Raw genomic sequence first — 13,789 nt, 5'->3', positions numbered from 1 at the left:
GAGAACTACACTTGCAATCTCTAACTTGACTTCAATACTCTTAGAGGCATTACTAAATTATATATAAATTCTTAAGAAAGCGCTTTGCTGTTCTGTCACGTTATGAAGGTACTTAATTTAAATATGAGTACTGATTACACCAGTGTGCTATGCCAAAAAGAAGTCACTGCATATTGCGCCAGTTGACTCCCAAATAGGCTGTAGTATGAAACCTCTAGGAAGTAGCTGAACAGCCAAACGGATGAAGTGGTTGGCCTTGCATTACTCTACTGTTCGAGATCCTCTTAATTTAGCTCAGTCTGATCTGGCGTTGATTATCCGCCACCTACGGAGGGGACGTTATCGCAAATAGCTTTGTTGCTACTAACCTTACTTTCGTACTTTTTGAAAGGCGACTTATCAGTACGACCGCATGCTAACGCGTGAAGAATGGTAAAAGACGAGGAGACTTGGGCCCATGCAGCTGAGCTTGAGCGCCTGCCCCGACGCGCGCTTGAGGTACAGTGACTGAACCAGGAATACGAATTACCAGGGTGGCTATGTTCGAGGCTCTCGTGAAGGTTGTTCCAGACCATTACGGTCTAGATGCCGTTCTATTGTGTCTCCTAGCTACAGGGATTGAGTGATCGGTTAGACTATCTAGGCGAACGAGACTTCAGCTATAGACACTAAGCTCTGGTCCGTCTAGAAGGATTAGCTATCTAAAGCTTTCGATAATCTTCTGTGACTACAAGCAATGACTCCACCAGTTGAGTTGTCTCATGCATATGCAGGCTCAAGGGGATGCGAGAACAAAACACCATGACACTTCAAACTTTACCGCCTAGTCTGCTAGTCTACTTTTAGATTTAACGATATAAGCGAGCGGTGGGAAGAAATTGTGGCTAGCTGAGAACCAAGAAAAAAGTTAAGCTGCTCCCGTTAATATATGAATGTGATTGTACGAAGCGAAGGCCAAGTAGCTAGAACAAATTATATGTGATAAATGCACACATTTAACATGTGTCACACCAATCACGGCTATGTTTGGGAATGATTGGTCCTTGAAGGTCTATGCGTCTTTGAGCCAGCTGTCCTATTTGCAGCTGTGTGCAGTGGAGAAAGCTACCAAGACCCCATAACGCTATTGAATCAGGGTTCTGAGCCTCCGCATCGAGAATATCGACAGGCATCTAGACTGAATTCAAGGACACTCCATGTTGTCAAAGTGGCTGGCTGGCTCTTGGTCGGGACTCACCTAGGGTGATGGAACCGAATTGTCACTGCAGAAACAGTCCCTTGCGGAAACAAAAGAACTTATCCTGACTCGAGGAGGTGTCCATTCTTCCTATATATAGTAGCACGCCATAGGAGCAATAGATGCATCCCAAGCTATCAATACCAACACGAAAACCACGAAGCAGTTCATTCCTTTTAATCCATCTTTTCATTATCTTCTTTTAGTTCAGTCACATAGAACCTATCAATCATGTCGTATCAAACACGGGTTGTATCAACAGGCTCTGTTTTCAACCTTGAAGACAATGGTGTCTGGACTATGGCTGACGTTGATGGCAATGGGACCCCAGACCTTGTTTACATCAAGACCAAGAACACCGGCACTGGTAGGATCGAAGTCCATACAGCCAGCCACGAGTCGCGCTTCCAAGAGCACAGTTTAGCTACCGGCACTGTCTTTCGTATTGAAGACAACGGAACCTGGCTTATGTGTGATTGGACAGGCGACGGAAAGGCCGACTTGGTCTACCTGAAGACTCGTAACACTGGAACCAAGAAGGTTGAGGTCCACGTTGCCGATGCGGCCTCCAAATACCAGAGATTCGTTCTTCAGACTGGCACCTGTTTTGATTTGGAAGATAATGGTATTTGGGCCATGTCTTCGAAGGGTGATCTCGTTTACATCAAAACTCGAGCTACTGGTTCCGGAAAGATTGAGATACACATTGCCAGCAAGTCATCAAACTATCAGTCTTTCGTACGCCACGTTGCGACGGACTTTGCAGTCGAAGACAACGGAACCTGGTGCCTCGCACAAGGTCCCAGTGCAAGCTTCCCCGACCTGTACTACATCAAGACCAGGAACACGGGTACCAATATGGTCGAGGTCCACGCTGTCTCGGCGCAATCAGAGTGGAAACGACGTGTGATCGATGTTGGCACTGGGTTCGCTAAAGAAGATAATGGAAGATGGCTTATGGTCAACTTTTCCCAAGATTGGCCGGATCTGGTATACATCAAGACGAGGTCCACCGGAACCCAAAAGATTGAAGTCCACGTCAACCAACATCATCCCGATCCAGTTCCAGCATCACCTCCAGCTCCTGCAACATCAACCGAAACCGCTCCTGTGAATCCCGCAGATGTTGATTCTGCAAGGGAGGCTTACATCTCTCGCCCTGAAGATTTCCTACAGCTGCATGGAGAATCAAAGCTGAAGTTTGGCCAGCTGGAAGCTAGTTCTCGAGTGGCCACAAGCCAATTGGAAGAAATCTACAACAAGCTAGATGATCACTTGACCAAAGGCAAGGTTGCTTCAACTGCCGGCAACGTAACGTCGGCTATAGGTACCGTTTTACTTTTCMCCCCCGCCGCAATTGTCGGCATGGTCCTCATCGGCGCGGGAGTGGTAACTTCTGTCGGGACATCTGCTGCCGAAAGCTTGATCTTTGAAGCGGACGCTACCAAGGCTTTTTCAGAAGTCATGAACAACTATGGCATCGCATCACGCGACTTGGAGGACTTGTACAAAAGAATCGAGAAGGCCAAGAAAGATTTGATTGAGTCTCTGAAGCTATTCCTTGCTGTTTTGGAGGCTCATAATCCATCTCGCCCAGGTACGGGTATTCCTGGCCCTGGAGCTCCAACTCTTCCGAGAGGCCCCCCAGGGTCCCTTCCGCCAACCGATACGAATTTTGTACCAAATCAGTTCACCACCATGGCAATCCAGACCCTCTTCAACAGTGCAGCTGCAGCGCAGCCTCTAGCTGCGGGTTCTGAAACCATAGAAGGGATATTCGAAGTGCTAGGTAACTACTCCAGACATCATACATTCCATATTCTTTCTAACCACGTCTATGCAAAGCTAAGAGCGGCGGCAAACAAGTAACAAAGTTTTTACCAATGCTAGGTGAAGTGGTGCCAATCTTGGGTATTGCTTTTGACCTTGCCGCCATTATTCAGACATGGACTAATAACAACGAAACACTGGATCAAATAACGAGACTCCGCACACAGATACCTGAAAACGTTGAAACACTACGTCGAGGACTTCAGACGAATATTTCATCGCTAGAAGACATGATTGGCGATGAGACAATCCAAGACAGCCTCCGAAAGCTTCTGAGGTTCCGAAAGCCATCTCAAGACCCTCCAGGAGGCCCAGGAAGCAGATCCGTACTGGCGTGCCGGATCCTTGGTACTATACAGCAAATGCCTAACATTCCCCTCATGATATTTGCAAGACTGCTGGGCAAAGAGCAGAGTGATGAAGGGGACAATGAATACTCGGTTGAGATGATGCCAACGGCTCATGTGACCAAGCTCAGCCAAATGCCATTGACTGCATGTGTCATCGACCAGACTTATGAGCGATTTCCAAGCAGACCAGAACCCGCTGATACGAAGGTAAGCTATCCAGCATGGGCGCAAGAGAAGATCATTCATATACTGCGGGAAATGACTAACTTGCTTTTGTAATAGCCTCCTGCTCCGCCATTACGAGCCATGATGCAAATGGTTCCACTTGCTGGTCCTCAAGACTTCCGAGATGAGTGCTCGTGGGTTCCATTCGGTGATGAAGAGGTCTATAACGTAGACGGCTCTAGCGTCGATCATCGCGTCTCATCATGGGTACGATACTGGTATTGGTTCTATAAGAATGTACAGAAAGGACGCTGCGCTTGGCCAAGCTGCAAGATCATTGGAAGCCGGAGACAGCCTCACTCTTGGTTTGGCTTACCTGTTGTAGGAGGTCACATGGAGAAAGTCGACAGAAGAGACCGATCGTGGTATATCCTGCCAATCTGTGGTGGGCACAATGCTCCAGCAGGCAAGTATGACCGCACCGGCACAGATGGACCTCTGACAACTCACGACAATGCTTATGCAGTTAAAATTCCAAAGGCTTAGACTTATCTAGTAATAGCACATGGAAATCAATTAAGACGGAAAGAAAAGAAGTTGGATCAGGCTAGAAAGCAACAGCTAATAAGATGTAACTTAGTACTAAATAAATAGGCTTAGTATCTTATTAATTATTTCTATACCCTGACTGATTAATAGTTAAAGCTTATGATATCTCAACGAGATATATCAAGCCAACACACTGAAAAATACCAATTAACTTTAGGCTGACTGCCGATCTACTGCACACATATTCAAAACGCCATAACATGGAAACCATCTTGAAGATTTGAAAATGAGCCATTAGTTGTTAGATTCTTGGTAGGTAACACCATCCTTGACACAAAAGCTAGCGGGGCTCTTTGACAAAGACCCCAATGAAGAAGTGCTGCTTACCTATCGCCAGGCCTCCTCAGGTCCATCATAATCTCGGTTGCGTAATGTATCCATGCAGCGCCTATGTGAAAAAGGGATTCATCCACAAGTAGCTAGTGGACTCTTTAACACTCTGTGGCTTACACGTCTTATTGCACCAGTAGTCTTGCCCAAGTCGGTAGTTAGCGGGACCGGTGTTCGGAATCCGGTGATGGTCGATAATCATTTCCAATCCTGGTGGACAATTGATCTACGGAGGTGCAGTAGCTCAAGCCACACGGTGATATCAAGGCAAACGGAAGGCATTGGGTCGGCTTCACCAATGGACTTCAAATGCCGAGAATCAGGCGAAAAACGAGACTCAGCTAAAGATCTCAAAATCTTGATCTTGTTAGTTTCTCGTAAATGACCGAAATGTTTTTAGGGGAGCCTTGTTGGTATCATGTTGACAGACATACCAGGCAGGTCGTATGCCCTTAATCCGCCGTCATTATCTCCATGCTAAGATATTTGTTTTTATGGCCAAGAGAATGGCCGATGTAATCGAGAAACGTTTATTCCACCTCTCCAGAGTTTATGCTCATCGCTGGTTCTGCCGGTATACTCACTAAATTCTCAAGAAGGATGTTGTTTCTCCTACTTGTTGGGGATCAAAGTTTACTTGCGTTATCATCTGTACATTTGCTTATCTATTCATCAATGTAAATGCCTACCAAGCTGTGATTCGTCTCTTTAGAAATTGAGGGGAGTCAGTATTCATCAACCTTGCATGCGTGAGATGATATGCATTGCTCCTTTTGGCGTGTCATCCTTACTGGTCAAACAGTCTTTCTGAATACGGCAATTGACGACGATTCTGCTTTTCATCTTTCAGCTGAACTGATCCGGAAGATCCGAGGATATCTTATCTACGATCAGTTGCCATGTTGGGGGAAGAGAAGTAGACAGGGGTTACACCTAGGGCTGACAGCTACGGTTTGGCGCATTCAGAAAAGCTACCCACTGGCTACAAGGGCACGCAAGGTTTGCGCCCTCCATTTTGTATGCAAGACGTTGAGTTATGGCAAGAGTATTCCGCCAATTACATGCCTTTGTCTCGAGCATTAATTGACGGTTCTTCGTAGCAAGCAACAAAGAAATGCGCAAGAAGCAATACCACTCTCCGCAAGCATATAAAGCTGACGCCTATCCTCATGAACTTCAGCATATCAGCACCCAGACATATCTTCAAAATCGGCATATGTTCTTACACTCACATTACTCCCTCATAAACCATGGCTGTCAAGAACGGTGCCTATTTCGACTTCATCATCGTCGGAGGCGGCACAGCCGGCAACATCGTCGCTGCCCGCCTCGCTGAGAACCCCAATGCTAGAATCCTCGTCGTCGAAGCAGGAATCGGAACTTCCAAAGATAACGAAGAGATCCGTACTCCGGGACTTGCCATGGACATCCGGGGAAGTAAGTATGACTGGGCCTACAAGACAACAATGATCAAACGGGACGATTATGAACGTATTGAGAAGCCAAATACTCGCGGCAAGGCCCTAGGTGGCAGCTCGTCACTGAACTATTTCTCTTGGGTGCCTGGCTCCAAGGGAACATTCGATATGTGGGAGGAATACGGTGGCAAGGAATGGACTTGGGAACCTCTTGTTCCCTATCTGAGAAAGAGCGTGACTTATCATGACGACGCTGGGTTGTATGCCCCAGAACTTAAGAAGATTGGTGCGGGAGGACCGATTCCAATTGCTCATGCGGAGCTTATGCCAGAGATGAAACCATTCCGAGATCTTCTCGCCAAGGCTTGGAAATCCACCGGCGAGCCTGTTTCTGAGAATATCTTTGACGGGACGATGCGCGGTTTGGTTCATAGTGTCAACACGATCTACAAAGGCAGACGCTCGGGAAGTTTCCTTGCTGTTACGGACAAATCAAACATCACCATCTTTCCCGAGATTCACTCGAAGCGGCTGATTATCGACCAAGCAGACCGTACTGCCAAAGGAGTGACTGTAATCACAGCCTCTGGAGAGGAGCTCGATCTTTATGCTACTCGCGAGGTCATTGTATCTCAGGGCGTGTTTGAGACCCCGAAGCTCCTTATGCTCAGTGGCATTGGTCCAAAGGCTGAGCTAGCCAAGCACAACATTCCCTTACTCGTCGACTCGCCGCATGTCGGTCAGCATCTGTTGGACCACCCAGGTGTTCCTTTTGTCCTCAAGATTAAGGACAGTTACTCCATGGATAACCATGTCCTACGTAAGGGTGCTCTTCAGGATAAGGTCATGTCGGCTTACGCGAATGGCCATGCCGGACCAATGGGATCACCTTTCCTCGAGATGATCGGGTTCCCTAGAATAGATTCATATCTCGAGAAATCTCCCGAATACCGCGCTGCAAAGGCTGCGAATGACGGTCTTGACCCCTTCTGCCCATATGGTCAGCCTCATTTTGAGCTTGACTTTATTCCTCTCTTTGGTAGTGCTTTCCAATGGCACTTCCCGCACCCTAACAAGGGAAGCTATATGACAGTCATGGTCGATCTCGTACGTCCTGTCTCAGAGGGCGGCGAAGTCACTCTCAACAGTGCTGATCCCTTGCAACAAGCAAACATCAACTTGAATTACTTCAACAACGACCTCGACATCATTGCCATGCGCGAAGGCATCAGATTCTCGTATGATGTGCTCAAGAACGGGGAAGGGTTCAAGGATATAGTTGAAGATGAGTACCCATGGGATATGCCACTTCACGATGACGATGCTATGAAGAGGACGGTTCTGGACCGTTCGCAAACCTCATTCCATCCTTGCGGAACTGCTCGTCTCGCCAAGAGCGTTGAACAGGGCGTGGTTAACCCTAGTCTTCAGGTGTATGGGATCAAGAATCTTCGTGTTATTGACGCTTCTGTCATTCCTGTTATTCCGGACTGTCGTATTCAGAACTCGGTTTATATGGTGGCGGAGAAGGGTGCTGATGCGATCAAGCGGGATCACGCAGATTTGTACCGCTAATTAGGATTTTGAGGTTCTAAATCGCGAGTCAAGCAGTTGTTAGCCAGATGTCACACTTGAAATTAGGCGATGTTGTTGTAACTCAGTAAGAGTCCATCATACAAACATTTTCGCGTCACTATGATTCCACTGTCCGTATAGTTTTCGAACCTCAGTTTGTCACAAACTATTTGGTTAGGAGTGCGTGACTGTCTGGAGCGTTGGGAATTATGGTGGCGACAGACGTAGGCGTTGGATATTAACAAAGGATGAATATTCCTGCTCCTTTCACGATGTAACAAGCACTGATCACCATATTTGCCGTTACCCGCGGAAGGCCGAGGCCAAGTGCCGCATAGCCACTCGAGTCAGCTGTCCAAAACAACAGCCTACACTACCCTACACCTTCGAAGCAACCCTCGGTGCACAGGGATGTAATGCCAAGCAATGCACCGACCACCTGCTCGTGATAAAATGACATCATAAATCTCGATGAGGCTCAGGGCACAAATAATCCATGTCAATTGGCGATTTCGTACGCGCTCGCGCTCTACTGAAGCGATAGAGCATGTCGTATTAATTTTTCACACCACAAATCAGCGCCGAGAAACAGAGGAAATCCAAAGCGTGGGCATCCGTCTCTAGCATGTTTTGTTAGTGCGACTTGGTGCCTGGACCCTGATATGATGGATGCCTGGTTCGGAAAATTTACGCAAAACACAATTGGCTCTCCCGAAAACCCCCATCGCCACCCCCAGAAGAGCTTGCATCGAAGCTCTCGGGCGTAGAAACAAAACAGAAAGCGCAGTAAAACTCTCTTTCGCTCTAAGAATTAATTGAAGAATCTGGATCTCGAGGTCTTGCCGTCATCGATGCAAAGCATCTTCAGCCCTGTATGACGCGGCCGCAGTGGCCGTGTGACTCTCAATCTTTTACGAGCGGCAATTCAATGCGACGCGACAACTGTTGGTTTAATGGAGACAATCGAGTCTCTAATTGGTGCATCGGCTCTGGTATTTATTTAGATTGGCTTCCTTTTTTTTGTGAGGCACGGTTAAAACGGCGCGTCGGGTGAACGGCTTGAAGGTGGAAAAGTTAGTTGCCATGCGGCATCAGCAATTGGAGCATGCGTATACGAGGGTGGAAAAACAGGTTCTTGAAGCGCGATTAGCAATGGGAAATGCCGGATTGGAGATGGGAGAAGGGTCTGTTGTGTTCTGGCCTCTGGCGGGATGCCGAATGTAGCAGTGAGCGAGAGAGCAAAGGAGATGAGAGAGAAGAAGGAGTCGGAGAGAAATCTTGTTTGATCAATTGTTGTTGTTTGTTGGCAAAGGCTAGCAGCGGGTTTCGTGCTACTGCAAATGGGAGAGAGGACCGCATCCGACGGAGCTGAGTCCGCCTCCGCGACGTCGAGCGAGTCGGTGAGCATTTGCATTAGACCAAAGCTCTGATTCGCTTGTTTCCGAAATGACAGATCTGTCTGTATGCGCCATTTGCATGTGAGCGAAAGGGTGTTGGTTTCATGACCACGATATACCGTCTTGAGCCTAGATCCAATTCATGCACTGCACTGCCTGCCCTGCCCTGCCCTAAGTTACTGTGCTAATGTAACTGGCCCCCGATCCCAGAGGGCGCTATGACCATGCCAAGACGGCTACGCCCACGTCAAAATGCTTATTTCGAGGACCTTATTTTCCGTGCCTTTTTGGGTCCGACCAGATGCAACGTGAGATCCAGGGTCCATCCAAGGATTCTCTTCTCGCTCGTTCTCTCGTGGGCAGCAGGTTTTGGTAAATTCCAGGAGCTCGGGTTCTGGGGCGGTGCTCCGTTTCAGTGGTACTCGTTCCAAAAGTTCCCTTGACAAACGGCTTCTTCCAACGTGGTTAGTCAGGGCCACCCACGTCAGCCAGGCCAGATGCCCTTCCTTTTTTTTTCTGGCTGTCTGTCTGTCTGTCTCCCCTCATCATGCAAGTCCCAGCTCGTGCAGAACAATATGAGCCAAATACCTGCACACACCAACAAGCTGTGGAGTCGGGGCTGAGTCCCCACGCTGTGATATCACTGACTACCAAAGCTAGACGGGCTAACCTACCTACGGCATTCATTTCCACCCCCGTCTCCCCTTTTTGCGCCCGTCAGCTCTGACCTGGCCCCCCCTGGCTTGTAGTCCCATACCGACACCTACCGTCAACCACACGATATTATCGCTGGCGGAGCATGTACACCTCTTGTATAGCCTCACTTACAACTACAATTCACCACGTTTCAGCAGCAAAACTGCGGTATTTTACGAGCGCTTGTTTGTTTTTCTGATGGATACCTCTTATTTCTCAAGAGGCCTCGCGAGGGATGATCACGGGCTGTAGAATTGTCTAGACCTCGCTGTTGGTTCCTGTATTAATACCACTTTCGTAGCTGTGCTTCATACCTGACTTTCTCCCATCCTCTCACACTGATCTGATTCTCTCTCTGCTCCTTTCTCCCAGCCCCCTCAAGCTTCCTCGTGAAGACTATCAGTCAACATGTCTGATCCTGACATCCATGGGACCAAGGAGTCTGATCCTGAGGCTCAGATCCAACGCATCACCTTCCAAGACGGTCCTGAGCGCGGCCGTGAAGACCACGATGCACACCGCCTAGGCCGCACGCTCTCCCGCTCCCTATCTCGTCGTCGTTCGCACTCCAGCTCGCGAAGCCGTATCCATCCTACCTCCCCCTACTCAGGCGTCCAGATCGAATACCGCACCTTGTCCATCCAGGTCACCGAGGCGAAACAGGTCGAGCCCACTGAAGATTCCAAGGCAGCGGGTGGACAAAAGACAGACGAGGATTACTTCTCGAAACTGCAGTACCATGAACTTCAGACGGAGCAGTTGTGCCAGCAGCTTAATGTCGATGTTGGCGCCGGTCTGTCTGAGAGTTCTGCTGCGACGCGTCTTGAGCGCGATGGAAAGAATACGCTGCCTCACCCCAAGACGAACTACATCAAACGAACGCTCAAGTACATCTTTGGTGGTTTCTGTTCGGTTCTCTGGGTCGGTGCCATCATCTTCTTTCTGTGCTGGCAGCCCCTCAGCAATCCTCCCTCGAACCAAAATCTATCCCTCGCCGTCCTCATCCTCATCGTCATCTTCCTCCAGGCTGGCTTCTCCGCCTTCCAGGACTGGTCTACAGCCAAGACCATGAATGCTATTCTCGACCTGCTGCCTTCCTTCGCGATGGTCAAGCGTGATGGCGAGCTCAAGAGTCTTCCCACTGTTGGGCTTGTCGCTGGTGATGTTGTTCACCTCAAGGTCGGCGACAAGGTTCCCGCTGATCTTCGAATCGTTAGCCACTCTGGTGACATTCGTTTTGATCGATCGGTCCTCACTGGCGAGTCTGATGAGATTGAGGGTGCTGTCGATGCAACTGATGCCAACTTCTTGGAGAGTCGCAACATTGCCTTCATGGGCACTACTGTTATGAACGGTAACGGTATTGGCATTGTCATCCTCACTGGTGGTCGTACAGTCATGGGCCGCATCGCCACTTCAACCTCTGGCGTCAAGGACTCAGCTGCTCTCATCCAGCGCGAGATCACTCGCTTCGTCATGATCATCGTCGCCATGACCGTTGTCCTTGCCCTCGCCATCCTCCTCACTTGGGTCGGTTGGCTTCGCGTTGATCATAAGGCATACATGAGTGTCCCAGCCATGCTGGTCAACGTCATGGCCTGTGTCGTCGCCTTTATCCCCGAGGGTATGCCCGTCGCTGTCGCCCTTACACTGATGATGGTCGCTCGTCACATGAAGGCAGTCAATGTCTTGCCCAAGGGTCTATCAACTGTCGAGACACTCGGCTGTGTGAACGTCATCTGCTCCGACAAGACCGGTACCCTTACACAGAACCAGATGTTCGTCAGCTCAGTAGCCTTTGTGGACAAGCAATTTGACTCTTCGGATGAGTTCCAGCACTTGCTTCATGGCAAGGAAGTCAGTGAGCCTGCTACTGCTCTTCAACGCGCTGCTCTCCTCTGCAACGATGCATCCTTTGATCCTACCACCAACCATCTCCCCCTCCACGAGCGCACCATCCAAGGTAACGCCACTGACAGCGCTGTCTTCCGCTTTGCTGCCTATGGCCCCTCGGGTGATAGCTTCCGCAAGACCGTCCCTCGTATCTTTGAGGTCCCCTTCAACTCCAAGAACAAGTGGATGCTCACCGTCTTCCAATCCGACGATGAACGAGGTGCCTACCGCGTCATCATCAAGGGTGCTCCCGATATCCTCCTCGCCGGATGCACCAAGTACTGGTCCTCCGAGTCCAACTCCGTCGAGACACTCACCCGTGACGCCCGCATCAAGTTCCAAGAGATCCAAGACGACGCATCGCGTCGCGCCGAGCGCGTCATCGTCCTGTGTGAGAAGTTCATCACTCCCCGCGCCGTAGCCGGAACAAACAGTTTCAGCGACGAGATCACCCACTCTGCTATCCAAGACCTCACCGTCGTCGGTATGCTCGGCATCATTGACCCTCACCGCCCCGAGATCCCTGCCACCGTTGAGCAATGTCGCCGCGCTGGTACTCGTTTCTTCATGGTCACTGGTGACTACGCCCTCACAGCCGCTGCCATTGCTCGTAACACTGGTATCTTCTCCTGCCAGCAGGACCCCGATACCATTGACACCCTGTACACTGGAAACCAGACCACTGAGAGCGAGAAGCCCAAGCGTAAGGCCAGGAAGGGCGATCGCGCTGATATCATCAAGCGCAGCTTGCTTCTTGAAGGTGCCAACCTCAGCCGGTTGAGTCAAGAGGACTGGGATGTTGTCTGTGCTTATGAGGAGATTGTCTTTGCGCGAACCACACCTGAGCAGAAGCTCCGTATCGTCACTGAGCTTCGAGAGCGCGATAACGTTGTCGCTGTCACTGGCGATGGTGTTAACGATGCCCCCGCCCTTCGAGCTGCTGATGTTGGTGTCGCTATCGTGACAGGTAGCGATGTCGCCATTGAAGCTTCTGACCTCGTCCTCCTTGATCGCTTTGACTCCATCATCGACGCCATGCGCCTCGGTCGTCTCGTCTTCCAGAATCTCCAGAAGGTCATCTCATACCTCCTGCCCGCCGGTAGTTGGTCCGAGATCTGGCCCGTCATTCTCAACGTCTGGTTCGGTGTTCCCCTCCCTCTCAGCGCATTCCTCATGATCATCATCTGTGTCTTCACCGATCTATTCCTCAGTCTCTCTCTCATCATGGAAAAGGAAGAGTTCGATCTTCTCTCCCTTCCTCCCCGCAACCACAAGCGCGATCATCTCATCAACAGAAAGATCTACACCCAAGCCTACCTCTTCACCGGTTTCATGGAGACCATCACAGCGCACGCCATGTTCTTCTTTTACATGTGGAAGTATGCCAAGATGCCCGTCTCAGAGCTCTTCTTCCTCTTTGAGGGTTACACTGAGGGATACCGCGGCTACACCGCGGCTGAGCTCACCAAGTTCAACAACACTGGCCAGTGTGTCTACTTTGTCACCCTCGTGTTCCTCCAATGGGGCAACATTCTTGCCGTGCGAAACCGTCGCTTGAGCATTTTCCAAGCTAGCCCTCTGAGCAAGGCTCATCGCAACCCATGGTTGATCCTCAGCATGCTCATCAGTCTGTGCATCGCCATCTTTGTCACCGAAGTACCCGGTATTCAGAACCTCTTCGACACTGAGTCCGTGCCAATTGAGTTCTGGCTCATTCCTATTCCTCTCGGACTTGGTATTCTGCTGGTCGATGAGATGAGGAAGTTTATGGTGAGGAAATATCCCAAGTCCATCGTGGCTAGGATTGCATGGTAGAGTCTCGGAGTGAGCGATTCCAATAGCGGGTTATTGTTAGTCATATAAAAATAATAAAACTTTTACGTTTTCAAGATACGTTTGATCAACGTCACAAAGACGTCGCTTAGCCCTGTTTAAACCGCCAAGTGTCTAGTGTCTAGTGTCTCACAGTTGAGTTGCCGTTCCGCTGTTTTGATGGCCTTTTCTACTGCCAAACAATCCCCACTGTGTTCCCAATTGATCCAGGGAGTTTGGTCATGATTTCCCTACCGCTCACGCGACTGAAAGGTCCTTGCGCTGGGTATAAATTTCTCATTGGCGCTCAGCTGAAGATAGGGCTGTCGAGATGAGCTGTCGCTAACTTAAACCCTATACAGATCGACGCCCAATTCTTCACGATTCAAGATTCTGGAAAGCGTTGGGCTGAACAGTGGGCAACATGATAAATTCTGCTGACATTCTTCCCCACAAGTCCAATATAATTCTTCCACA

General features: G+C 49.5%; 3 protein-coding genes across 3 annotated transcripts; all 3 read left to right on the top strand.

Moving 5' to 3' along the window:
• Positions 1–1,468: 1,468 nt before the first annotated feature.
• FMAN_12274 (uncharacterized protein) lies at positions 1,469–4,128 on the top strand (the record flags this gene model as incomplete). Its single annotated transcript, XM_041834793.1, has 4 exons — positions 1,469–2,564; positions 2,625–3,026; positions 3,083–3,624; positions 3,700–4,128. 4 exons carry the CDS (start codon positions 1,469–1,471, stop codon positions 4,126–4,128), a joined length of 2,469 nt encoding a protein of 822 aa, XP_041685021.1.
• Positions 4,129–5,771: 1,643 nt separating this feature from the next.
• Positions 5,772–7,514, top strand: FMAN_12273 (uncharacterized protein; the record flags this gene model as incomplete). Its single annotated transcript, XM_041834792.1, has 1 exon — positions 5,772–7,514. One exon carries the CDS (start codon positions 5,772–5,774, stop codon positions 7,512–7,514), a length of 1,743 nt encoding a protein of 580 aa, XP_041685020.1.
• Positions 7,515–10,015: 2,501 nt separating this feature from the next.
• FMAN_12272 (uncharacterized protein) lies at positions 10,016–13,315 on the top strand (the record flags this gene model as incomplete). Its single annotated transcript, XM_041834791.1, has 1 exon — positions 10,016–13,315. One exon carries the CDS (start codon positions 10,016–10,018, stop codon positions 13,313–13,315), a length of 3,300 nt encoding a protein of 1,099 aa, XP_041685019.1.
• Between the last annotated feature and the right edge of the window lie 474 nt (positions 13,316–13,789).

The sequence above is a fragment of the Fusarium mangiferae genome (assembly GCF_900044065.1).
Source record: "Fusarium mangiferae strain MRC7560 genome assembly, contig: FMAN_scaffold009, whole genome shotgun sequence".
In the NCBI taxonomy this organism is placed as follows: Eukaryota; Fungi; Ascomycota; class Sordariomycetes; order Hypocreales; family Nectriaceae; genus Fusarium; species Fusarium mangiferae.
Note: the sequence above shows the minus strand (reverse complement) of the source record. Positions and strands in the feature narration are given on the sequence as shown.